At 44.4% G+C, this 27,194-nt stretch overlaps 1 protein-coding gene across 2 annotated transcripts in view; it reads left to right on the top strand.

Moving 5' to 3' along the window:
* npepps (aminopeptidase puromycin sensitive) overlaps positions 1–27,194 on the top strand; it is a 231,246-nt gene that overhangs the window by 156,270 nt on the left and 47,782 nt on the right. For both annotated transcript variants that reach the window (XR_006309177.1, XM_043674808.1), the window contains exons 10-15: positions 2,384–2,548; positions 5,708–5,812; positions 9,143–9,203; positions 11,090–11,199; positions 20,921–20,984; positions 26,008–26,147. Coding sequence is in view for 1 of the 2 variants with exons in the window: in XM_043674808.1 (XP_043530743.1) it covers positions 2,384–2,548; positions 5,708–5,812; positions 9,143–9,203; positions 11,090–11,199; positions 20,921–20,984; positions 26,008–26,147 (645 nt within the window). In the remaining variant the exon portion in view is untranslated. The remainder of the gene's footprint in view (positions 1–2,383; positions 2,549–5,707; positions 5,813–9,142; positions 9,204–11,089; positions 11,200–20,920; positions 20,985–26,007; positions 26,148–27,194) is intronic.

Here is a 27,194-nt window from a genome sequence, read left to right as displayed (position 1 = left end):
TTCTCATAGGTATCAGTGCTTGCTTGCTTCACTGGTTTGCTGTTTTCATTAAATATTAAACATTTGCCGTTCCAAGTTGTTGTTCTTTCAAGCACATTTCACTAACACAAATTTGCTATAACACAATTAATGAATTGGGGACACTTTCAAAAGCATGAAGTTTTAAAGCGTGTTGGTTTTAATGTGATTCTGGCCCCATTAGTTTAAATGGTGCGGGTATTACACGATTTTCTTATAACATGGGATTGCATGAGTACGGAACTACCGCGTTATAGCAGAACTGACTGTAAAGCCAAAAGATTAAGATCGATCTTGTAAACAATACCTTATATAAATAATATACAATTATTGCTCTTATAGTAGAAAACTGCACCAGTTGGAACATGCAGTCTCATTTAAGGTGTTGCTGGAATCAAGATGTTGTTGATTTCTGGTTGCAAGAAAACCAGAGAGAGAACTAGCGGAGGGGTGTTTAGATGTTTGTATAGTGCCACTTAAGCAAAATCTAGCACAGTAAAAGAGAAGTGTCAAAGCTGTCATTTGAAAGCCTGTTTTCTTTCTGCTTTATAAATTCAATATTATATTTCTATAATTGGACACTGGAATCCTCAATAAGTTATGATCTTTTGCATTTATCAAGTTAATGTGTACATTCCCAAAAGCCAAATCAAGCAATTATCTTTAATTAATATTTAAAAAATTAAAGTTGATGTATTGACTTAATCTTAATGATTTGAAACCTTCTTCTGGTGAAACTAGTTATGAATCAGTTGTGTATTTTTTATCTGCATTTGTGCCCATTTAAAATAGGGTTGAGTCTTCTCATGCTCCTCTTTGTGTATGATTGCTTCGATCTATCATTATCTGGAGAAGTTAATCTAATCGATTGGGGTTAACAAGATCTTGGTCCAAAGCTGCATGGCTCATGCAGCAACCAGGCTGTATGCTTACAGATGACACATTAGCCTCTGCAGTTTTGACTGAATGAATGAAGTGCAGTTAGGATTATAGAAACAGAAATTGATGGGAAAATAGGCAGGTGTTGCAGCATCTGTCTCAAGAAAGCAAAGGCAACATTCAGTTCTTAAGAAGGGTCACTGGACCCAAAATGTTAGCTCTGCTTTCTCTCCATAGGTGCTGCCAGACCTGCTGAGTTTTTCCAGCAACTTTTGCTTCATGTTTCTGACTTCCAACATACAAGTCATAGTATTGTAAAGCACGGAAACAAACTCTTCAGCCTAACTCATCCATGCCAACCAGATATCCTAAATTAATCTATTCCTGCAGTTTGTTTTTGTTTACTGCAGACAGGATTATGTTATAAGTCCTTCTTACAAGGAGAACTGAGAACTTATTATTAGCAATAACTTTTTCAGAGAAGATGTAATGTATTAGTGGAAAGTAGGGAAGATGTCTGTTTGGATGGATTCAATCACAACATTGGAGTGCTTCGATGTCTTGGGACTTGTGTTAAAGCAAAATCTATGTTGAAAGAACTAAGAAACAGGATTGCAAATGATATTGTTCTGTGTGTATTGCAGACCACTAGGGTGAAACAGATGAGAAGTTCAGTGAAATCTGAAGAAGCCTTTTGGATAATCTCTATAGGATAATACCTAGCAATGCTTCTGAGACTAAAGTGTTTTGAAATCTAGCAAGGCGATACGTAATGTTTGATTTAGGTTTTTGGAAATGAACTGGTGAGAGTAGTAGACACATCAAAACTAATAATCATTAAAAAAAAAACCAAATATGAGAAATAAACTCCTGATCCTTTGCTTTGTCAATGAAAGAATTAATTACTTTGGAACATTTTAAAATCCACACCTGGTTCTGATTTGGAGACGCTGGTGTTGGACTGGGATGAACAAAATTAAAAATTTCACAACACCAGGTTATAATCCAATAGGTTTATTTGAAAACACTAGCTTTCGGAGCGCTGCTCCTTCATCAGGTGGTTGTGAAGAATAAGATTGTAAGACGCAGAATTTATAGCAAAAGTTTTGGTATAATGTTTAAATGCTTATTCGGAACTGCTGACTCTGGTGGATAAACATTTTGAGAGCATGATTTTTTTCTGTTTTTCAGAACCTCTAGAAATATTTGCTGAAGTGATTTATTCTGGAAAGTTTGAGTACTCTGGATTTTTAAACCCAGATTTCTTCGTGTCTGAGCCAAAGGCTCAGGCTTTATCAAAGAGTCCTCATGTTGTTTGGTTTTAGTCTATGCAAAGTCCTGCAGATTTCAAAATACTTTCACAATGAAATCAAAAATAGAAGTCTAGCAGCCATAATTTCATCCTTGGGATGACTATTTAAATATTTGTACCGTATTTTAAAGTAAAAATGTTAAATTTGTTCAATTGTAATGTTTATGATTGCAGGAATGGTGGACCCATCTGTGGTTGAATGAGGGCTTTGCTTCCTGGATTGAGTATCTCTGTGTTGACCACTGCTTCCCAGAATATGACATCTGGACCCAGTTTGTATCTGCTGACTACACACGAGCTCTGGAACTTGATGCTCTTGACAGCAGTCATCCAATTGAGGTAGGCTAATTCCACCCCCCTGAGTCCTTGGATGTTATGTGGAGATGCACGGATGCTTTTAAATTGAATCCTGTGCCGAACCAGGACCTGTCATCAATTGTAGGATCTGTGTTTTAATTAAGAACAGTTGTCAGAACGTCAACCTTTATAGCTTAATTCTGTTTAAGAGCTCCATAAGAGTAATGGTTTTGTGGTTACAGTATTCAGAAGTTCTGTCAATGTTTTTGTTTCTTTCCTGACAATTTCTGTCTCCTGTCCCATCTGTGATAAAGGTGCTGACTTTTATGGCAAGCTCCCATAGGCAACAGCTGCCATACAGTATGTTGCCTAACTAGTAAATTCAGGAAATCTGTTTAAGTGGGCAGGTTGTCTGATTGTACCTTCTCCTGGACTTATTGACAGTAACATATATGTGTACTTGCTAACGAAGATCAAGTGGTGATCAGGTTTGAGAACTCTGACTAAAAGTTCCCAGTCCAGGGATACTGAGCCTAGTTGTTTTTTTTTCAATTGTCTGACAAAGATAGATATGAGATTTTGCTCAAATTTTCTCTGTTATTTGGTTCAGTTACTATTAAGTATAGTACTCAAAGTTGAGTGCACCTTCACACTTTTGCTTTGGCCATGTAGTGTCACAAATATTAATTGCAATGTAAATGTTTTAGACAGTGATTCCATGATTAAGATTTAATATGGGAAACTGTTTATATTCATGTTTTGGCCTTTTTTGCATATCCACTGCACATTGGTTCCAATCCTATGAATTAAGTTATTTTTCATTGCGAAATCAGTTTCTTTGCTGAAAGACCATCAAATAAGCAGAATAAGGTAATTTTGAGCACATCAATGAACCCAATACACATCACCACTGAAAAATAAACTGCAAGATTCTGCTGAGAAGAGTATTTGCTCTTGAAATATTTTATCACCAGTAAGTCAAACTAGTATTTTAATCACCATTAAAATTTCAAAAAAAAACCAAATTTAAAAAATGAAATTGGTCATGCGGCAATTGTGAAAAGAACAGTAGACATTTCAGGTTGATCAACTTCCATCAGAGTTAGAGTTTTTAATCCAGTAGACAAAGAAGCAATCAGAAAGACAAAGGAGAAGGTATGACTTATTCCTCACTCTTCCCTTTGACTTAGTTTGTGTCCAGAGAATTAGCAACAATGTTCACAACATAACCCACAGCCTGTTACAGCTACCTTGACTACATTTCCTCACAAACCGCTTCCTGTAAAAACGTCATTCCATCTCCATCGCATTTTTTCCAATAATGCTATCTTCCATAGCAGTGCCTCTGACATTTCTTCTGTTTTCCTCCCACCCCCCCACCTCCACCCCAATTAGTTTAAAAATCCTGATGGAAAGTCATCAACCTGGATCTCTCATTTATCTCCACAGTTGCAGTATGACCTGCTGAGCATTTCTAGAATTTTTCTTGCTAGGTTGTTCTTTTTTTTAATGTGTATTTCATTTGAATGGTACTTATGGAGCAATTCATGCCTCATTTAGACATATCTGTTGTTTCTTCACTATGTCCATTGCAACACTTCTTGATTGTCGCATTATGAAATCTCCAACCTATCTCAGACCTTCTCATTTGTTTTTCCTTTCCCCTCCCCTTCCCATGAGCCTAAAAACCTTTGCATTTCTCTCTCTCTCTTAGGAACTCTTGCTTCTCTCTACATGTGTTGCCTCACCTAAATATTTCTAGCATTTTTCTTGTTTCAAATCTCAGAAACTGGAAGGGTATGAGATCAGGCGATGGAGACATGATCCAAGCCTTTGCATGAAAGTAATTTATTCTCTCCTAACTTTTAAAATTCTATTTTAAATCTTTGTGCCCAGATTTATAAACAGAAATGTCGACGTAGGATCTTGACTTCCATGTATTTGACATCTTGGTTTATTAACTGGTAGACCCATATACCGATCACCTACCATTAAAAACACAATAAGGTTGGTTGTTAGGAATACTCATATGCAGAGTTCCAACCACACAGCAGCAGGTTGGTGAAATGACGGACTTTTATTTCAAGGTCCAGGAAGATTTTCTTGAATTTCCTTTCATCCCAAGTTGTTAACACCACCTGTAAAACCAGTTTCAAAAGTTAAACATCTTTCTCAACCAGCATGAGATATTCATGTAATCCTAGTAATTTACAGAATCTGGAATCCCTGAACTTCAGGTTAAATTAAAACTTGGGCATTGCTTTATCTTTGGTTAAAGTTGAAGGTAACACTTTTAAACAATTTTCATCTCTGAATTGAAGCTAACTTCCCTTGAATCCACACAATAGACATTAAAAAGTCTGTTCAAACTTCCTGCTATGTTACATTGTTAAATTGAAGTAAATATTATTTTAAGGAGAGATAGTAGTATGTTGACATTATTTAAGGCACGCTGGGTCATATACTAACTTTAGAAACCTACGATTGTCTTATCACAGCATCAAACTGTTGTTGAATGAATTGAGAATTTACCTTATCCAGGAGTCTATCCCATGCAGTACTCTAAGTTCCAACATGCAATAGTGCTGGATGTGTCCTTTACCCATTTATATTTATCCTCTTGTCTTTCATTTACGCTTTAATTTAAAATAGTGTTCCAAGTGTATTTTATATTTAAATATATTATGTGTCTCCTATGGTGTTTCCTCTCTTAAGGATTTGATCTCCTTTAAAGATTGAAGAGTAAAAGTTGTCAAATTTATCTCCATGTTTCAGTCTTCTGACATAAATCAGTATTATGGTTTTCTCATACCCCCACTTCCTGAGCTCTGATTTGGTGTGACTTCTTCTGATGTAATATTATTGTGTCCTAGAAGTGGCCATAATTTATGACGCAGCATGACATCATTTGTCAGATCTTGAGATGTTTCTAGTGAGCAATTTTGGAGAACGATATACAGCAGCTGAGAAACTGATGTCTAACAAATATAGTTTCTTCCTTTCTACATATTTATGATTCTTTAAATTACCTCCAAAAAGCATTTGATTTGATGTGATCAATCCATGGTGTAAGTATACCTAAGCACTTTTTTATAGCGAGCATACTTGCATAAGCATACACTGTTTAGGCTGCTCCCGTTATGGCTCAATGTTTAAAGGTTGCAAACAAAAAGCATTAAAAGTACAATGTATTTTTTAAAGGTCACAGTAGGACATCCTGCAGAAGTGGATGAAATATTTGATGCAATTTCTTATAGTAAAGGAGCATCAGTAATTCGAATGCTGCACAATTATATTGGGGATGAGGTAAGACTTCTAAAATACAAATTAATGGTGTATGTGGTACTAGCACTGTGATCTAATGAGAATCAGTGTTTAGGAAGCTTTCAAATGTATACAATTTGAACTTGTTCAAAAATGTAGCTTGTTTTGATTGTATGGAAATTCTACATTGGTTCTAAAACACAAATATCTATCACTAACAATACAATGTATACCATGGGAGAAAGTAAGAACTGCAGATGCTGGAGATCAGAGTCAAAAGGTGTGGTGATGGAAAAGCGCAGCCGGTCAGTCAGCACCTGAGGAGCAGGAAAGTCGACTTTTCGAGCATAAGCTATTCATCTTGATGAAGAGCTTATGCTCGAAACGTCGAGTCTTCTGCTCTTCGAATGCCATCTGACTGGCTGTGCTTTTCCAGCAGCACACTTTTTGACAATGTATACTGGAGCCCCATTTCCTAATGGACTGTTGCAGGGAGGCAGTTATCAATAATTATCTTTACCCCGTACTCCAATTTCAGGTTCAACTGTGGCTCAGTGGGTAGCGCCTTTGCCTCTGACTTAGATAGTGTGTTATTAAGTCCCACTCTGGATACCTGAGTATGGAATCTGGGTTAGCTTTCTGTTGCAATCCTGAGAGAAAGCTGCACTGTCAGATTTCTCACACCTGGAACAAAATGATATATCTGCCTTTAGATAGACATCCAAGATTCCTTGGTGTGATGCAGAGAAGAGTAGGAAAACTTTCTGAACTGATGAACATTTACAACTCAAAGCAGCAACTAAAACATGATCTGGTTATTTAACACTCTACTATGATTAGGACCTTGCTGTGCACAATTGAACTGTTGTTTCCTCATGACAACATTGACGACACTTCAAAATTAGCCAATTGACTGTGAGGTACTTTAAAATGAAGACCTGAAAGACGTTATATGAATCTAATTTTTAAAAATGTTAAAGCAAAGAACAAATATGCAAATACAGTGTGTTCTGGAGCTACTTAGTGCAACAGTCATTTATCTTCAGAGGAAAAGCAAGTTAATGTTTTGGATTTATGCTGTTCACCAGAACTGAATTCTGCTGAAAGGATTGTGTCTGCAACACAAACTTCCTTTTCCTATTTATTGAGTACTTTGCCATGTGTTTTGTTTTTATATGACTTCAGGTTTAAGTTCATAACTGTAGTAAGGGTTGAACACCCATTCATTGAGCTGCCCTACATCCAAACAAATCCTCTTGTCTAATTTTAAAATGTATATCTGTTTTGAGGGCATGGGTTGAATGTGAATGAGAGATCCCGGGAGGTGATCAGAAGGCTGTCATCTAGTCAGGACCTAATGTCATGAGGGAAGTCAAACAGTTACCAATGCATCAAAATGCCTCAATCCAACAAGAACCTTAATTTTCCCCTGACCTAGACACAATTTACTTTTCTTGTGAGATTTTAGTTTGTTTTTAAGCAGAAGTATTAGCTGTTGGGATCTTCTGTTATTGCATTCAAGCTACAGCATTGATCCAAATGAAATCATTGCAAAGTTATTTTCAAATAATTTGCAATTGATAATATTTAGTGATTCCACCAAATGGGCAAGTTTATCTTAGCACCTTATGTTGTTACTATATTTGTCTGTCTTGAACAGATCTCTGGAGTTTTAAACCATTCTTGTTTACCTGATTTGTGAGGCAAAGATAATTAAAATAAGAGATCTCTTACATTCATTGCCACACTTTTGACTGCTGTGATTTTACACAAACCATATTTACAGGACGAGACTGTTTAATCATAGGCCTTTTTACACAGCACGTGCAAAGAGTAAAATGCGGAAAAGCTATGATTCTAGTGCATGAAGATGTGGGGCATTTGAGTGGGCAGACAAAAGGAAGGAGCTTGTAATCTGGTGATTATCATCTGCATTTCTGGAGAATTCCAAGAAATAATGAATAAATATCACTTATCAGAATTCCTTAGAACTAGCAAGGTTTTTTTCGAAAACAACAACTATTCTGCAACCTGTTGTTACATTGCACAATTGTAATGAAAGATAAAGTACAGATCCTCCCCTTTGTCCTTTATCACTTGTGGACATCAAGCTATATGATGAGTTATTTGAACCTGAAAGTTTCGTAATAAGATCTTCATGTCCTACTTCACGTAGGTGGGCCCAGTTGCATCAGGCCTTGTGCAGGAGTTCATACAACTCGTAGTTTATCTGCAAGTCATGGCAGTGGGCTGAGGAAAAAAATAAACCCTTCAAGGTCAAGTTACAATTCTTTCCACTTTCCTTAGTTGTTTTTGCAGAATTTTAAAAGAAAGCATTTTGAACCATTAAATTTAAGAATATTCTCTCTCATTTTTAAAAACTTAATAAATTATATATTCTTGCCATAAAATGGTGAGCTCCTAATTGGGATAAGTAGCTTACCGGGCTGTGTATTGAAACATATTTGGATTCTACCTTGCCTCCTTTTTTCCGCATTAGCCTAGAAATTACTGACTGCGATGTTAGTGTAAAATTGTGTAACAAGTTTGTTTGACACTTCTCCATCTGTCTGATTTTAATGAAGAAATTAACTCTTTCAGAATAGATGAAAAAAATGTCTCACAAGTACATCAATAATATTTGTACACTAAAATTGCATACAATATTTCTAGGCTAATCTAAGCATAGTGGAAAGTGGCTTGGTTGGTCACTGAGGTTGAGCGCAGAAGCATCTTGTTTCAGCACTCAGCCTTGTAAACGCTAAGATTTAAGAATTTGGGGGATGGTTTTTATCCTTGCCCCTTCAAAAATCAAGATGGACATGGTTCTTGTGGAACCATATCATGCATTATTCTTTTAAAGCAAAAATATTTTGACATGTCGAGATTCTGATGCTTAAATAAAAGTGCCAATGTCCAGTCTCTTTTTTTCTTCCACTATCAAAATTGTTTTTAAATCCTCAAAATTTAACACTCAATAGTTGGATCTTGTATATGGAATTTTTAGAAATTTTGTACAATACTGTCATTTTATCCCATGAATATTGATATTTGATATGCAATTGATATGTCACAGTAAGTGATGGGTATAACTGGGGTTATTTTTGGATTGTCTTTGTTAGAAGGCATCTGGCTGATGTACATGTAATCTAATGTTTTATGGAAGAGGGAAGCGAGACTGGAATTTGGATGTCAACTGAATGTTTTATAGTTGGTGCCTCTTCTATTTGAATTGATCAAACTGATTTTAAAAGGAATAACTTGTCAAACTTTTATTTCAGTTTTACTTTAGTTTTAGCTAGGATGCTATTTTGTATTTGCTGCCATAATTGATTTGCTCATTTTATTTTTAAAAATTGTCCTTTTTTACAGGATTTCAGAAAAGGAATGAACTTGTACTTGACAAAGTTTCAAAATAAAAATGCTGCAACAGGTAATTCAAGTTAATTAGAATTGAATAAATTATTTCTGGTAGTTATTCCAGCAGTGGGAATTGTTAGAGTCTTGTCAACATTCTTTTTTTATTAAAAGCAAATTATCCAGTTATTCCTCTGTTTGCAGGACCTGACTGAACAAATTAATAAAACCGTACAGTAAGCACTAAATGGTCATAAATGCTTTAGACTAAGACTCAGGTTGTTTTTGTAATTGGGGTAAGTCTTTGTAAAAAGTTGTCTATTCTGATATCAATGGAAGGGTCTGTTTCCATGCTGTACATCTCTATGACTCTAACTGTTTAAGTGTAGTCATATAGTGCTGGTCATGAAAACCATCAACCAACTGGATTTTTAGCATAATCTAAACAGTGGAGTGCTTTCTCAATCTTTGACACCAGCCTATTTCTTTATGCACTGAGATTTCTGCCTACAGTGAAACAAATGGAATTGTTCTAGAATGTAGGTAGCATTATAACTGACATTATTGGAGAGCTGAGTGAAAATTACAAAGTAAGGTCATATTTGTAAATGATCAATCTCTGTACTTTTAAAATTGCAACATTTAGTTTATCACTGAAAGGGAACTGTGTTCTTAAAGTTGTTTCTCTTACACTCATCAGGGCAGATGCGACAATGCTACATTTTTGAAATGCAGCACAGTGGAATCTGGCTCTGAAACATGAAAAGTTAGCAAGCAGGTGCAAAAAGGAGTTAAGGCAAAACAGAATTTTGGCCTTTATAATTAAGAGGGTTGGGGTAGACTTTGGAGAAGTCTTGTTATAACATTGAGGGCACTGGTGAGGGCACACCTGAGAAAATGTGTGCAGCTTTGGACTGCATATTTAAGAAAGGATATACTGGTAATGAAGGCCAAAGTGAAAAAGAGATTCAGTCAGCTGAATGAAGGGGTTGAGTTACTGCGAACAGCTAAAAGCCCTAGAGTTCAGAAGAATTATGTGTCATCTTATTAAAACCTGCAGAATTCTGAAGGGCTTGGTAGGGTAGGCGTTGAAGATATTTTCACTAGTTCGGGAATTTTTAACTAGGGTGTTGTTACAGAATAAGGGGACACCCTATTTGCAGTGCAGCCTCACAGTGCCAAGGACCCGGGTTTAATTCCAGCCTCGGGTAACTATCTGTGTGGAGTTTGCACATTCTTCCTGTGTCTGCATAGGTTTCCTCCGGGTACTCCAATTTCCTCCCACAGTCCAAACATGTGCAAGTTGGGTAGATTAGCCATGTTAAATTGCCCCTAGTGTCTAGGGATGTGCAGTCTAGGTGGGTTATCCATAATAAATGCAGAGTTACAGAGATAGGGTAAAGGGGTGGTCTAGGTGTGATGCTCTTTGGAGGGTCGGTGTGGACTAAATGGACCAAAGGGACTGTTTCCACACTGTAGGAATTCTATCTGATGATAAAACTGCGATGTGAAGAATTTCTTAACATAGAGACTAATGGATGTCTGGAATTCTTTATCCCAGAGAGTTGTGGTGGCTATATCACAAACTATTTCAAGAGGGGATAGAAGTTTGAAGTATCGAGGAGTTGATGGCTATGAGCTCACACAAAAGATTTGAGGTCTGAGCCAGTTCAGTTCTTATAGAATAGTGGGGAGGGGGGGTGGTGTTAAATGGCCTACTCCTCTTTCTTATGCTCTTATTTCAAAGGGATCAACAATTCAAGATTCAGTCCAGCTTGCAGTTTAGCTCACTTGTAATTACTGGACTCTACCTGTTATTATATACAGTCATCTGAATTCTGCAAGCAGAAATTTGTCTAGATATTGCTCCTTTCTGGAATTAAACTAAAATAGATAGTGGGAGGATGGAATATTGGAGGTTGAGGTACTTTTGATCTTTTGGTTTAATTTTTTTTCCCTCAGAGGACCTGTGGAACTGTTTGGAACAAGCTAGTGGAAAGCCTATTAATGCTGTGATGAGTTCATGGACAAAACAAATGGGATTTCCGCTCATTTATGTTGAAGAAAAACAGGTGTGTTGCTCGACCAGTCATAATGTTAATATCTTAAACAATGTTTGTTCTGAGCAAGTCAGATTCCAAAATGGAATCTGGCTTCATAGATTTTCTTTTAATTTAAAGTGGCAGTCATTTACTGACATATCACACAAAGCTGTAGATTTAATTTGATTAATAAAATGTATTACATAAAATAAATAAAAAAACCAAACCAAGCTCTCGAAATATTTTTTTTAAATGAAAAATTTTAAATACGCAGCAAAACAAAACCCCATATATTCCCCAACACCATCACTTTCTCTCTCTCTCTCTCTCTCTCTCTCCCCCTCTCTCTCCCTCTCCCCCTCCCTCCCTCTCTGACTTTGCTGCTGCTTCTCCATCCCATTTCTGAGAGCTGTGAAGCCTTTTCCTTTGACCACTGTCACAACTGAGAGCCTACTTCCATCTAACTTTAGTCAGGCCCTTTCAAAACAAAACTTTTCAACTACATTAGATTCCCAACAGGCCCTTCAGCCCAACAAGTCCACACCGACCCTCCGAAGAGTAACCCACTCAGTCCCATTTCCCTCTGACTAATGCACCTAACACTACGGGCAATTTATCATGGCCAATTCACCTGACCTGCACATCTTTGGACTGTGGGGAAAAAAACCGGAGCACCTGAAGGAAACCCACGCAGACACTGGGAGAATGTGTAGACTCTACACAGACAGTTGCCCGAGGACAGAATCGAACATGGGACCCTGGTGCTAACCACTGAGCCACCATGCTGCCCTCGATATTCCTCGATACTTCGAAATTCTATCTCGTCTTGAAATAGTTTGTGATACGACCACCACAACTCTCTGGGATAAAGAATTCCAGACATCTACTAGGCTCTATGAGAAAAAATTCCTCACAAGTCAGTTAAATCAAAAACTTTTGCCCATAAATTCTGCTGAGCTAATGACTTGTTATTTTCCCTCTGCGGCTGTAAATCCAAATAGTATAAGTAAACGTCCATTAACACGCCAAGAACCACATACTGGTTTAGAAGCATCATTCTGGATTGTTAATTTTTAAACCCCTTCATAAAAATAGACCAATGTCATATGCCACTGAGTTAAAATCCAAACTCTGGAGAAAAAGGTTTTAATATCTGAACATGTATATGGCAGAGTTGAAATAGACTCAGCGAATCATAAAACATTTGCAGAAAAGAAAGAAGTCAGTCACCCTGTCCTAGTTGTGGTTGTTAAACAGAAGTTCAAGCAGAAATATTTTACACCCATTTCAATTAATTGAGCTCCTGCAATGGCTCGTGTGTTTTCTCTCTCTCTCGTGCGCGTGCTCTCGTTCTCTCTCTCGCGCGCGTTCTCTCTCTCTCGCTCTCTCGCGCGCGCTCGCTTGCGTTGCTACTTCTGTCTCTTTTGATGCTCCTTCTGTCTCTCTTTTGCTGCTCCTCCCCCCCCCCCCCCCCACTGCTCTTCCTTTCTTTCTTGCCCTCGCGCTAGCACTCTCTCTCGCGCTAGCACTCTCTCTCGCGCTAGCACTCTCTCTCGCGCTAGCACTCTCTCTCGCGCTAGCACTCTCTCTCGCGCTAGCACTCTCTCTCGCGCTAGCACTCTCTCTCGCGCTAGCACTCTCTCTCGCGCTAGCACTCTCTCTCGCGCTAGCACTCTCTCTCGCGCTAGCACTCTCTCTCGCGCTAGCACTCTCTCTCGCGCTAGCACTCTCTCTCGCGCTAGCACTCTCTCTCGCGCTAGCACTCTCTCTCGCGCTAGCACTCTCTCTCGCGCTAGCACTCTCTCTCGCGCTAGCACTCTCTCTCGCGCTAGCACTCTCTCTCGCGCTAGCACTCTCTCTCGCGCTAGCACTCTCTCTCGCGCTAGCACTCTCTCTCGCGCTAGCACTCTCTCTCGCGCTAGCACTCTCTCTCGCGCTAGCACTCTCTCTCGCGCTAGCACTCTCTCTCGCGCTAGCACTCTCTCTCGCGCTAGCACTCTCTCTCGCGCTAGCACTCTCTCTCGCGCTAGCACTCTCTCTCGCGCTAGCACTCTCTCTCGCGCTAGCACTCTCTCTCGCGCTAGCACTCTCTCTCGCGCTAGCACTCTCTCTCGCGCTAGCACTCTCTCTCGCGCTAGCACTCTCTCTCGCGCTAGCACTCTCTCTCGCGCTAGCACTCTCTCTCGCGCTAGCACTCTCTCTCGCGCTAGCACTCTCTCTCGCGCTAGCACTCTCTCTCGCGCTAGCACTCTCTCTCGCGCTAGCACTCTCTCTCGCGCTAGCACTCTCTCTCGCGCTAGCACTCTCTCTCGCGCTAGCACTCTCTCTCGCGCTAGCACTCTCTCTCGCGCTAGCACTCTCTCTCGCGCTAGCACTCTCTCTCGCGCTAGCACTCTCTCTCGCGCTAGCACTCTCTCTCGCGCTAGCACTCTCTCTCGCGCTAGCACTCTCTCTCGCGCTAGCACTCTCTCTCGCGCTAGCACTCTCTCTCGCGCTAGCACTCTCTCTCGCGCTAGCACTCTCTCTCGCGCTAGCACTCTCTCTCGCGCTAGCACTCTCTCTCGCGCTAGCACTCTCTCTCGCGCTAGCACTCTCTCTCGCGCTAGCACTCTCTCTCGCGCTAGCACTCTCTCTCGCGCTAGCACTCTCTCTCGCGCTAGCACTCTCTCTCGCGCTAGCACTCTCTCTCGCGCTAGCACTCTCTCTCGCGCTAGCACTCTCTCTCGCGCTAGCACTCTCTCTCGCGCTAGCACTCTCTCTCGCGCTAGCACTCTCTCTCGCGCTAGCACTCTCTCTCGCGCTAGCACTCTCTCTCGCGCTAGCACTCTCTCTCGCGCTAGCACTCTCTCTCGCGCTAGCACTCTCTCTCGCGCTAGCACTCTCTCTCGCGCTAGCACTCTCTCTCGCGCTAGCACTCTCTCTCGCGCTAGCACTCTCTCTCGCGCTAGCACTCTCTCTCGCGCTAGCACTCTCTCTCGCGCTAGCACTCTCTCTCGCGCTAGCACTCTCTCTCGCGCTAGCACTCTCTCTCGCGCTAGCACTCTCTCTCGCGCTAGCACTCTCTCTCGCGCTAGCACTCTCTCTCGCGCTAGCACTCTCTCTCGCGCTAGCACTCTCTCTCGCGCTAGCACTCTCTCTCGCGCTAGCACTCTCTCTCGCGCTAGCACTCTCTCTCGCGCTAGCACTCTCTCTCGCGCTAGCACTCTCTCTCGCGCTAGCACTCTCTCTCGCGCTAGCACTCTCTCTCGCGCTAGCACTCTCTCTCGCGCTAGCACTCTCTCTCGCGCTAGCACTCTCTCTCGCGCTAGCACTCTCTCTCGCGCTAGCACTCTCTCTCGCGCTAGCACTCTCTCTCGCGCTAGCACTCTCTCTCGCGCTAGCACTCTCTCTCGCGCTAGCACTCTCTCTCGCGCTAGCACTCTCTCTCGCGCTAGCACTCTCTCTCGCGCTAGCACTCTCTCTCGCGCTAGCACTCTCTCTCGCGCTAGCACTCTCTCTCGCGCTAGCACTCTCTCTCGCGCTAGCACTCTCTCTCGCGCTAGCACTCTCTCTCGCGCTAGCACTCTCTCTCGCGCTAGCACTCTCTCTCGCGCTAGCACTCTCTCTCGCGCTAGCACTCTCTCTCGCGCTAGCACTCTCTCTCGCGCTAGCACTCTCTCTCGCGCTAGCACTCTCTCTCGCGCTAGCACTCTCTCTCGCGCTAGCACTCTCTCTCGCGCTAGCACTCTCTCTCGCGCTAGCACTCTCTCTCGCGCTAGCACTCTCTCTCGCGCTAGCACTCTCTCTCGCGCTAGCACTCTCTCTCGCGCTAGCACTCTCTCTCGCGCTAGCACTCTCTCTCGCGCTAGCACTCTCTCTCGCGCTAGCACTCTCTCTCGCGCTAGCACTCTCTCTCGCGCTAGCACTCTCTCTCGCGCTAGCACTCTCTCTCGCGCTAGCACTCTCTCTCGCGCTAGCACTCTCTCTCGCGCTAGCACTCTCTCTCGCGCTAGCACTCTCTCTCGCGCTAGCACTCTCTCTCGCGCTAGCACTCTCTCTCGCGCTAGCACTCTCTCTCGCGCTAGCACTCTCTCTCGCGCTAGCACTCTCTCTCGCGCTAGCACTCTCTCTCGCGCTAGCACTCTCTCTCGCGCTAGCACTCTCTCTCGCGCTAGCACTCTCTCTCGCGCTAGCACTCTCTCTCGCGCTAGCACTCTCTCTCGCGCTAGCACTCTCTCTCGCGCTAGCACTCTCTCTCGCGCTAGCACTCTCTCTCGCGCTAGCACTCTCTCTCGCGCTAGCACTCTCTCTCGCGCTAGCACTCTCTCTCGCGCTAGCACTCTCTCTCGCGCTAGCACTCTCTCTCGCGCTAGCACTCTCTCTCGCGCTAGCACTCTCTCTCGCGCTAGCACTCTCTCTCGCGCTAGCACTCTCTCTCGCGCTAGCACTCTCTCTCGCGCTAGCACTCTCTCTCGCGCTAGCACTCTCTCTCGCGCTAGCACTCTCTCTCGCGCTAGCACTCTCTCTCGCGCTAGCACTCTCTCTCGCGCTAGCACTCTCTCTCGCGCTAGCACTCTCTCTCGCGCTAGCACTCTCTCTCGCGCTAGCACTCTCTCTCGCGCTAGCACTCTCTCTCGCGCTAGCACTCTCTCTCGCGCTAGCACTCTCTCTCGCGCTAGCACTCTCTCTCGCGCTAGCACTCTCTCTCGCGCTAGCACTCTCTCTCGCGCTAGCACTCTCTCTCGCGCTAGCACTCTCTCTCGCGCTAGCACTCTCTCTCGCGCTAGCACTCTCTCTCGCGCTAGCACTCTCTCTCGCGCTAGCACTCTCTCTCGCGCTAGCACTCTCTCTCGCGCTAGCACTCTCTCTCGCGCTAGCACTCTCTCTCGCGCTAGCACTCTCTCTCGCGCTAGCACTCTCTCTCGCGCTAGCACTCTCTCTCGCGCTAGCACTCTCTCTCGCGCTAGCACTCTCTCTCGCGCTAGCACTCTCTCTCGCGCTAGCACTCTCTCTCGCGCTAGCACTCTCTCTCGCGCTAGCACTCTCTCTCGCGCTAGCACTCTCTCTCGCGCTAGCACTCTCTCTCGCGCTAGCACTCTCTCTCGCGCTAGCACTCTCTCTCGCGCTAGCACTCTCTCTCGCGCTAGCACTCTCTCTCGCGCTAGCACTCTCTCTCGCGCTAGCACTCTCTCTCGCGCTAGCACTCTCTCTCGCGCTAGCACTCTCTCTCGCGCTAGCACTCTCTCTCGCGCTAGCACTCTCTCTCGCGCTAGCACTCTCTCTCGCGCTAGCACTCTCTCTCGCGCTAGCACTCTCTCTCGCGCTAGCACTCTCTCTCGCGCTAGCACTCTCTCTCGCGCTAGCACTCTCTCTCGCGCTAGCACTCTCTCTCGCGCTAGCACTCTCTCTCGCGCTAGCACTCTCTCTCGCGCTAGCACTCTCTCTCGCGCTAGCACTCTCTCTCGCGCTAGCACTCTCTCTCGCGCTAGCACTCTCTCTCGCGCTAGCACTCTCTCTCGCGCTAGCACTCTCTCTCGCGCTAGCACTCTCTCTCGCGCTAGCACTCTCTCTCGCGCTAGCACTCTCTCTCGCGCTAGCACTCTCTCTCGCGCTAGCACTCTCTCTCGCGCTAGCACTCTCTCTCGCGCTAGCACTCTCTCTCGCGCTAGCACTCTCTCTCGCGCTAGCACTCTCTCTCGCGCTAGCACTCTCTCTCGCGCTAGCACTCTCTCTCGCGCTAGCACTCTCTCTCGCGCTAGCACTCTCTCTCGCGCTAGCACTCTCTCTCGCGCTAGCACTCTCTCTCGCGCTAGCACTCTCTCTCGCGCTAGCACTCTCTCTCGCGCTAGCACTCTCTCTCGCGCTAGCACTCTCTCTCGCGCTAGCACTCTCTCTCGCGCTAGCACTCTCTCTCGCGCTAGCACTCTCTCTCGCGCTAGCACTCTCTCTCGCGCTAGCACTCTCTCTCGCGCTAGCACTCTCTCTCGCGCTAGCACTCTCTCTCGCGCTAGCACTCTCTCTCGCGCTAGCACTCTCTCTCGCGCTAGCACTCTCTCTCGCGCTAGCACTCTCTCTCGCGCTAGCACTCTCTCTCGCGCTAGCACTCTCTCTCGCGCTAGCACTCTCTCTCGCGCTAGCACTCTCTCTCGCGCTAGCACTCTCTCTCGCGCTAGCACTCTCTCTCGCGCTAGCACTCTCTCTCGCGCTAGCACTCTCTCTCGCGCTAGCACTCTCTCTCGCGCTAGCACTCTCTCTCGCGCTAGCACTCTCTCTCGCGCTAGCACTCTCTCTCGCGCTAGCACTCTCTCTCGCGCTAGCACTCTCTCTCGCGCTAGCACTCTCTCTCGCGCTAGCACTCTCTCTCGCGCTAGCACTCTCTCTCGCGCTAGCACTCTCTCTCGCGCTAGCACTCTCTCTCGCGCTAGCACTCTCTCTCGCGCTAGCACTCTCTCTCGCGCTAGCACTCTCTCTCGCGCTAGCACTCTCTCTCGCGCTAGCACTCTCTCTCGCGCTAGCACTCTCTCTCGCGCTAGCACTCTCTCTCGCGCTAGCACTCTCTCTCGCGCTAGCACTCTCTCTCGCGCTAGCACTCTCTCTCGCGCTAGCACTCTCTCTCGCGCTAGCACTCTCTCTCGCGCTAGCACTCTCTCTCGCGCTAGCACTCTCTCTCGCGCTAGCACTCTCTCTCGCGCTAGCACTCTCTCTCGCGCTAGCACTCTCTCTCGCGCTAGCACTCTCTCTCGCGCTAGCACTCTCTCTCGCGCTAGCACTCTCTCTCGCGCTAGCACTCTCTCTCGCGCTAGCACTCTCTCTCGCGCTAGCACTCTCTCTCGCGCTAGCACTCTCTCTCGCGCTAGCACTCTCTCTCGCGCTAGCACTCTCTCTCGCGCTAGCACTCTCTCTCGCGCTAGCACTCTCTCTCGCGCTAGCACTCTCTCTCGCGCTAGCACTCTCTCTCGCGCTAGCACTCTCTCTCGCGCTAGCACTCTCTCTCGCGCTAGCACTCTCTCTCGCGCTAGCACTCTCTCTCGCGCTAGCACTCTCTCTCGCGCTAGCACTCTCTCTCGCGCTAGCACTCTCTCTCGCGCTAGCACTCTCTCTCGCGCTAGCACTCTCTCTCGCGCTAGCACTCTCTCTCGCGCTAGCACTCTCTCTCGCGCTAGCACTCTCTCTCGCGCTAGCACTCTCTCTCGCGCTAGCACTCTCTCTCGCGCTAGCACTCTCTCTCGCGCTAGCACTCTCTCTCGCGCTAGCACTCTCTCTCGCGCTAGCACTCTCTCTCGCGCTAGCACTCTCTCTCGCGCTAGCACTCTCTCTCGCGCTAGCACTCTCTCTCGCGCTAGCACTCTCTCTCGCGCTAGCACTCTCTCTCGCGCTAGCACTCTCTCTCGCGCTAGCACTCTCTCTCGCGCTAGCACTCTCTCTCGCGCTAGCACTCTCTCTCGCGCTAGCACTCTCTCTCGCGCTAGCACTCTCTCTCGCGCTAGCACTCTCTCTCGCGCTAGCACTCTCTCTCGCGCTAGCACTCTCTCTCGCGCTAGCACTCTCTCTCGCGCTAGCACTCTCTCTCGCGCTAGCACTCTCTCTCGCGCTAGCACTCTCTCTCGCGCTAGCACTCTCTCTCGCGCTAGCACTCTCTCTCGCGCTAGCACTCTCTCTCGCGCTAGCACTCTCTCTCGCGCTAGCACTCTCTCTCGCGCTAGCACTCTCTCTCGCGCTAGCACTCTCTCTCGCGCTAGCACTCTCTCTCGCGCTAGCACTCTCTCTCGCGCTAGCACTCTCTCTCGCGCTAGCACTCTCTCTCGCGCTAGCACTCTCTCTCGCGCTAGCACTCTCTCTCGCGCTAGCACTCTCTCTCGCGCTAGCACTCTCTCTCGCGCTAGCACTCTCTCTCGCGCTAGCACTCTCTCTCGCGCTAGCACTCTCTCTCGCGCTAGCACTCTCTCTCGCGCTAGCACTCTCTCTCGCGCTAGCACTCTCTCTCGCGCTAGCACTCTCTCTCGCGCTAGCACTCTCTCTCGCGCTAGCACTCTCTCTCGCGCTAGCACTCTCTCTCGCGCTAGCACTCTCTCTCGCGCTAGCACTCTCTCTCGCGCTAGCACTCTCTCTCGCGCTAGCACTCTCTCTCGCGCTAGCACTCTCTCTCGCGCTAGCACTCTCTCTCGCGCTAGCACTCTCTCTCGCGCTAGCACTCTCTCTCGCGCTAGCACTCTCTCTCGCGCTAGCACTCTCTCTCGCGCTAGCACTCTCTCTCGCGCTAGCACTCTCTCTCGCGCTAGCACTCTCTCTCGCGCTAGCACTCTCTCTCGCGCTAGCACTCTCTCTCGCGCTAGCACTCTCTCTCGCGCTAGCACTCTCTCTCGCGCTAGCACTCTCTCTCGCGCTAGCACTCTCTCTCGCGCTAGCACTCTCTCTCGCGCTAGCACTCTCTCTCGCGCTAGCACTCTCTCTCGCGCTAGCACTCTCTCTCGCGCTAGCACTCTCTCTCGCGCTAGCACTCTCTCTCGCGCTAGCACTCTCTCTCGCGCTAGCACTCTCTCTCGCGCTAGCACTCTCTCTCGCGCTCGCACGCTCTCTCTCTCACTCGCGCTCGCACGCTCTCTCTCTCACTCGCGCTCGCACGCTCTCTCTCTCTCTCGCGCTCGCACGCTCTCTCTCTCTCGCGCTCGCACGCTCTCTCTCTCTCGCGCTCGCACGCTCTCTCTCTCTCGCGCTCGCACGCTCTCTCGCGCGCTCGCTGTCTCTCTCGCGCTCGCACGCTCTCTCGCTCTCTCGCGCTCGCACGCTCTCTCTCTCACTCGCGCTCGCACGCTCTCTCTCTCTCGCGCTCGCACGCTCTCTCTCTCTCGCGCGTTCGCACGCTCTCTCTCTCTCGCGCGCTCGCACGCTCTCTCACTCTCGCGCGTTCGCACGCTCTCTCTCTCTCGCGCGCTCGCACGCTCTCTCTCGCGCGTTCGCACGCGCTCTCTCTCTCGCGCGCTCGCACGCTCTCTCTCTCTCGCGCGCTCGCACGCTCTCTCACTCTCGCGCGTTCGCACGCTCTCTCTCTCTCGCGCGCTCGCACGCTCTCTCTCTCTCGCGCTCGCACGCTCTCTCTCTCTCGCGCGTTCGCACGCTCTCTCTCTCTCGCGCGCTCGCACGCTCTCTCTCGCGCGTTCGCACGCGCTCTCTCTCTCGCGCGCTCGCACGCTCTCTCTCTCTCGCGCGCTCGCACGCTCTCTCTCTCTCTCGCGCGCTCGCACGCTCTCTCGCGCTAGCACTCTCTCTCGCGCTAGCACTCTCTCTCGCGCTAGCACTCTCTCTCGCGCTCGCACGCTCTCTCGCGCTCGCACGCTCTCTCTCTCACTCGCGCTCGCACGCTCTCTCTCTCTCTCTCGCGCGCTCGCACGCTCTCTCTCTCTCTCGCGCGCTCTCTCTCGCTTTCTCGCTCTTCAAAATATGATGTATCTATTAACATTACTTTAGTAATGCAGTGCTGTTGTGCAATTAAGTAACCTTTGAAAGGGAAACTTTGAGCTTTATGCTCTCAGCTCCCCTCTGTGTAAATGCCAATTTGTTTTAAGCATTTGAAATATATTTGGCATTGCATGCCATGCTCAAAATATTTTATAGCTCTTCCATGTCTAAGTTCCACTTAAATATACTTTTTAATTGTCAGTTGCAACCTTTTAAATACAGAAGCCTTTTGAGAACAAAGCCATCAGGCTTAATATTAATTTCATGTACAAGGCATATGCTGTTTTCAGATACTACAGTAGTCTATGTTTTTCAGCAAGGGGACAACCGAATATTGAAGATTTCCCAGAAGAAATTCTGCGCCAGTGGACCATTTACTGGTAAGTGCAAATTAAATAACTGATGCTATATTGTATGTATTTATAATTTAGCCCTGAGAGTACTGCATAATATCTGCAAACCTTTAGAATATGATCTTTTCTCATCATGAAGCTTCTACAAAGATGATGATTGTTGAGTGTGAATGAATATTGCAAAACGGATTTAATTATCTTAATGCAATCCTTGAAGGTTGCACTTGCAAAATTGCTTTTATATGTCTAAAGCAGATACTACTTTAAAGTAAAATAGTTTAACATTTTTGTAATTATACGCTTAAGATCTTGGAACATCGCCCCAGCATCTAGAAATCTTAGCAAGGGAGTAACATGTACCAACTTCTAATCCTTCCACCCAAAAAAATCCACTCTCCTGCTACCCTGCCCCATGGAGTTCTTTAATGCCTATTTCTTATGTTCTGCTGAAAGCAAATGATTCAGCATCACAATTAGCAACTGCATTTGCACAGGTTTACATTTCACACACATAGCTATCCTTGTGATGTTGAAGTGAGGTTTTGAGTTTCACGAGATTTTCATATTGAATTATAGTTTTCTGCCAAATCCTCACTGAAGACTCAGAAGGTTAAAACAACAACATTTTCAATCAATGTGCCACCTAGATTACCTTTCCTTTAAATATATTATTTACAACGTATCTTCCAAAAATTTGAATTTTTTATAATTCTCTGTTCTTGGAATGTTTCTTAATGAGTATTGTAATATATCTCAATGTTAAAACACTGACAGGGTTACAAACCTGAGTTTTGATCTAAGCTTTTGGGAAAGTGTGCTTCTCACAAGAGACATGGAGGCTGTTTGGAAGGCATCAATTAATGGGAAAGGTCATACAAAATTGGGAGAGGCCCCCAGTAAATGGGAAACTGGGAAGGAGCCCAATAATTGAGTGAAGTTACTAGGTAGTCGATGAATGTTGGAGGATGCCAGTAGATGGGGAATTGAAAGAGAACCACAGTAAATAGATGATTAGGGGACAACAGAAGTTGGATGATTTGGCCAATAGATGGGCTATTTTTTCCAATAAAAGAAAGGCAGATCACTTGGATCCATAAAACTGTGAAGGACACCGGTGAGGTGTAGAGGAAATGTTTCCATCTGTGGGTGAAGGGGAGGAATTAGTTCAATAAGAATTCTGAAGGAATTTTTTTACCTTCAAAATGGTGATCAAGTAAAACACACTGCCACATGAAATGGTTGGAACAGCTGACCAAGTGCTTAGTCAGCAGGTGGGTTTTTTAAAGGTTAGTCTGAAGAACAAGTGAGATAACAGTTTAGCAAGGAAGCTTCAGCATCAGTTACCCAAACTGATGAAGGCATAACTGCCAATAGTAAAGGAGCTCAGGAATGTGCTAGTTGCCAAGAGTTGGAAGAACAGTTTGGTCTCAAACGCCTGGAGGAGCTCACAGATACTGATAGGGGAGAGGCCGTGGATATTAAACATGAGAATGAGAATTTATAAATTCAGTCTAAGCACCAGGAGCCATTGTGGGATTGGTAAATAGGTCTTGGTATGATTTGGAATACAGACAGCAAACTTCAGATGAGTTCAAGTTTATGAAGGGTGGGCGATGGTTAGAAGGGAAATCGGACTAGTCGAACCTGGAGTCAGCAAAAACGTAAAGGATTTGGGTCGGGAGTATTAGCAGTTGAGAGGCAATGGATACTCAGTTCAAAATCAAGTAGGTCATCTACATTGTGAATAATCTGGTTCAGATCAAGCAATAGTTGATGAGACTATTGGAATTGGTGATTTAGGAGTGGAGTTAATGGCCGAAGGGAAGATCATGGCTTCAGTCTCTCCAACATTAAATTGAAGGAAACTTTCAGGGCTGGATGTTGCATGAGCAGTCTTGACAATACCAAGGCAGTAGAGGGATCAGCAGAGATTGCAGTCAAGTAAAGTTGGGTGCCATTGGCATCCATGTGGAAAATTATGTTTCAGGTGATGTGCTGAGGGTTGCATTTAAACAAAAAGTAGAAAATGGGATCAAGGATGGGGGCTTCCAGTGCAGGATTGGGAAGAGAAACCAGTTTAAGAAATAAAAAATAAATTGTTGGAAAAACTCATCAAGTCTGGCAATATCTGTGGAGAGAAAGCAGAGTTAATGTTTCAGTTCCAGTGACTCTTTAGAGATTCTTTGACTGTGTAAAGACAGTAGGAGTATAACCAAATAAAATGAGTCTCACCAAGCTAGACCACAGGAGAAACACCTTGGAGGAATTTGTAGGATCACCCATACCTCATTACTGGTCTGTGCTAATTAGATGATCTCGACTGAAATAGTCATAGGCTACTGCAATTGAACATTTTGTTCTTGAATAAGGAAGGGGAGCAAGAAACATTTCCGTCTGTAGCCACTGTATTATTAGATGTGGATGAACACTGCCTCTGCTTTGATTCTTCATGTGGTCAGATTCTCTGATGGCTATTAATGCTTAAATTGTGGATGATCAAGCCTGTGGGGTGAGGAGCTAGTTGGCAACCAAAACCTGTGAATAATCTTGTAACACGATTCAGTTTCCAGGAAAATCAGAAAATTGGGAGGGGATGAAATGAATGCAACTAGTTATTATTTGTTATATTTATCAGTAAGATTCTTTTTTTTTTAAATTGCCAAGTATCAGAAAATAAACATTTCACCAGGTTTCACTCATGTAGGTGAGTTATTTTGGCTGTGAACTGATTTAAATGGTAAACAGTCACCTTTGAACATTTTACTTCAGAGATAAGTCAATCTGTGCAAAACCATTTTACTATACGTAATCATTTGTTTAACTTGCAGTCAGACAAACGAGTATTTTTTTTAAATGATGGTACTGGCATCATAACAGCACAGATCAGGGATTGATGAAGACTGTGTGCCTCATATGCCTCAGTGTCTTTTAAATACTTGGCAGTGACCAAAAGCTCTAAACTGTTATGAGTTGACTGTTGTGTTGGAACAGTCCAAGATGAATCCTATGAAGGATTTTTCCAAAAAAAAAGTATTGTTCTTAATTCAAAATTATTAGTGGCACAGCTGGTTTTTTTTATGAATCAGAATTTGATTGGAATTTGAAGTCGTCCTCTAGTTAGTTAAGTATTGTAGCAGATTGATTCAGTTTTTTTCAGCAGCATTCCTTTGTGCTGTTCTCCTGTCCTTCAAAATTTTAAGACTTTTCAAAAGATGCTGAGAATCTGCAGCAATCCAACCATACAGGCAACTGCTCCCAGTCTCTTCTCCCTTTTTTTATATTTCCTTCTTTGAGAAAATATGTTTTAAAAGAAAGGTGAACCATTCATGACAGAGGAGGTTAAAGATAATAATTTGGAAGAGAAGGGGTGTACAGTATTATAAAGATTAATTAAAGGCTAAACAATTCATAAAATCCTTGGAAAAAATGTGACTTTAAAAGAGGAAGGAAATAAATTAAGTAGCAAGAAATAACAGCTTTGCCAAGTGTACAAGAATGAAGAGAGTATCAAAAGTTAATTGTGACGCCTTGGGACATTGGACTGGGGAATTAATAATGGAATATTAAGAGATTACAGAGATTTGGATCAAGTGCCTCAAACTCATTTGTTTCACAAAAAGAGGTATCCGTGTAAATGGAACTAATGAAATTCTCTTGAAGTTCTGTACCTCAGAGTTGTGGAAGCTGAATCATGATAGGCAGATTCTTCAGATAGTCTGAACTGCAGGCACTCAAAGGTTATGGGGAACAGGCAGCAAAATGGAGTTGAGGTCAGGATCAGATCAACCATGATTTTAAGTGTAAGAGCAGGCTGAAGGGGCTAAATGGCCTACTCCTCCTTTCTGTTTTGTTCTAATGTGCGTAAGAGCTAGTCGCTCCCAAAATCTTTCCTTTGGGTAACCTGTTGTGGATATTGAGCACTTAGCTATATTATTTCAAATTCACATGCAGGCAATTTACTTTTATCTGAAACAGTTAAATTAGCCACTTTACAGCATGTAAAATTTCTAAGTCACTGTTATCATTCATGAAACCATAATCATTCAAAAGTCCTATCTTGCTGAAATCTCAATTTTCTTATAACAATGAAATATGTGAAGGAATACCTTTATTAAACTTTCTGGTGGCTTTGGCATAACCAATAGAATAGGCATTATCCTTTCTCCTTTGTTATAGCTGGATTGAGTCATAGAGTTGGCGGAGGAATTAAAAGCCCCCTTTTTAGGGGCTCACCTTATTGATGACATCATTGATTAAGTCATCCTGGCTTTTAAAAATTAATGATTCAGTTCAAATAGACCAAATTAATACCATGGAAGAACTGTTGAACTGAATTTGGAGAGCGGGGAGTGTACAAAGCCTGTAAAAAGGGAGTAAAATGATTGATTGAAATTTGATTTTTTAATGTCTACAGTTCTTGATGACATTTTGGTCTTTTTGAAAATGTTGAAAGGATCAGTAGCATGTTTACCATTCAATTATACTCATCTGTCACAAACTGGAGAGTGGAGCCCAAAACGATCAACTCGAGATTAGTTTTAAATCCATATCTATTTATTTCATTTATGTCTTCCTCTGCCGACTGATGCTGGAGTAGAGCTCTCGGGGGCACAAGCGGTGTCAAGGACTACACTTGAGTCCTCCTCATTTGAGTTTGGTTCCACAAAAAACTTAATGGCCTGATACATATGTGCAAGCATTCTATTGGATGGTGATCAAGATTTTAAAGGTTTTACTCAATTTTCCCCATCCCACTTCCTGGGGACTGCAAGATCAAATCCCAGCACACCTTTTAGCGTCCCTGCTGCATTATAAAATTCACCTGAGCCATTGATCAAATTTAGATTTTCTGGGAAGGAAGTAGGAGTCCTGTGCCACAACAATCAGTGCATCTACCCTCAAAGCTGTCTGGGAACTTTGTTTTATTTCTTATAAATGACATGCATTCTGTGCCTACGTCTGTCCATGGAGGGAAAATGGAGTCAGTCTTCTCAGGGCTCTACTACTTAAATCCATTCATGTATAAGTACACCTCTCCTATGTTTCCCAGGTAGTGACTGTCCTCACTGGATGGTCCCTATTAGTATCTGCACCAGTGAAGATGTAAGCTGTGATAGTATGAAGGTGTTACTGGACCAGCCAGAGACGACTATCACTGTGAAGAATGTGAAAGCGCACCAATGGATAAAGGTAGGTCACCGGAGAGCTTCACAAGTAGATTAGGCTATGTATTCTTTCTACCTTTCAGTTAAATAGACTTTTGATCTACCTTTTTGGGTCCAGACAAAATGGTGAGCAGGCAGTCTACTCTGAAGCCTCTTCCAGCATTGCTCATTAATTAGTTTTAAGGTGCATGAGGAAAACCAAATAATTAACTTAACACCCTGCTTCCAAGCTGTTGAGGTTCAGCTTCCACTATTGTCTTTATTTGAAGGGATTCTGATTTGGTGCAGAATTCTTTGTCAGTAGTTCTTTGGTGTAGTGCTTTGGAGTCCCAGTGTGCTGCTCTTTGGAGTTCGTAAATCCAATTGTCAGGAAACTGTCAGTTTGATCTTAATCGTTTGTTGGTTTGGGAAATGTACTGACTGGAGAGCCGGCATAACCAGAGTTCAGCAGCACTGAACAAAAGAAAGAAATTCTTTTCAAAAAGAGGAACTTCCAGCAATTTAGGTTTTTACTTCTATTATTTTTTTTGTTAAAGACCAAATATAAAGTTATACCAACTGGGTTTCAGATTCTGGCCTCTTGGGTTGAGATTTCATCTCCATTTGCTTTTTTCCTGATAGAAATCACAATGCATGTTTGGAATTTGTCCAACAGTGTGTCAGCCCTACATCTACAATTCTTCTTGTCGATTGTTCTTTAATGTCCTCTGCTGTAGAAGAGTTGAGAAAGAAGTAAAAACATTTATTAAAAGTTGTAGAAATCTTTTTTAAAACTTTAGCAAATGCTGGATATGGCAAGCAAGGCAGTCAACATCTGTAAAGTGAAAAGGTTGGGTGAAATTTTCAGTTGTGTTTTAATCATCATTTTCTCTTTACAGACAGTGATATGATGGGTATGTCCAGTACTTTTTACTCTTAATCACAGTATGAAAGTATTTTAAGTCCCCTGCACCACAAGGTTCTATTGTTGATAGAGCCACTTAAGGAGCTATGTGTGCAGAGACTACCTGGTCCTCACAAGGCACAGCACAGGTAGAAAGGTTATTTGTTTATTCTCGATCTTTCTCTTGTG

Source organism: Chiloscyllium plagiosum, chromosome 33 (genome assembly GCF_004010195.1).
Source record: "Chiloscyllium plagiosum isolate BGI_BamShark_2017 chromosome 33, ASM401019v2, whole genome shotgun sequence".
In the NCBI taxonomy this organism is placed as follows: Eukaryota; Metazoa; Chordata; class Chondrichthyes; order Orectolobiformes; family Hemiscylliidae; genus Chiloscyllium; species Chiloscyllium plagiosum.
The sequence above is the reverse complement of the archived record's forward strand: the minus strand, read 5'-3'. Positions and strand labels throughout refer to the sequence as shown.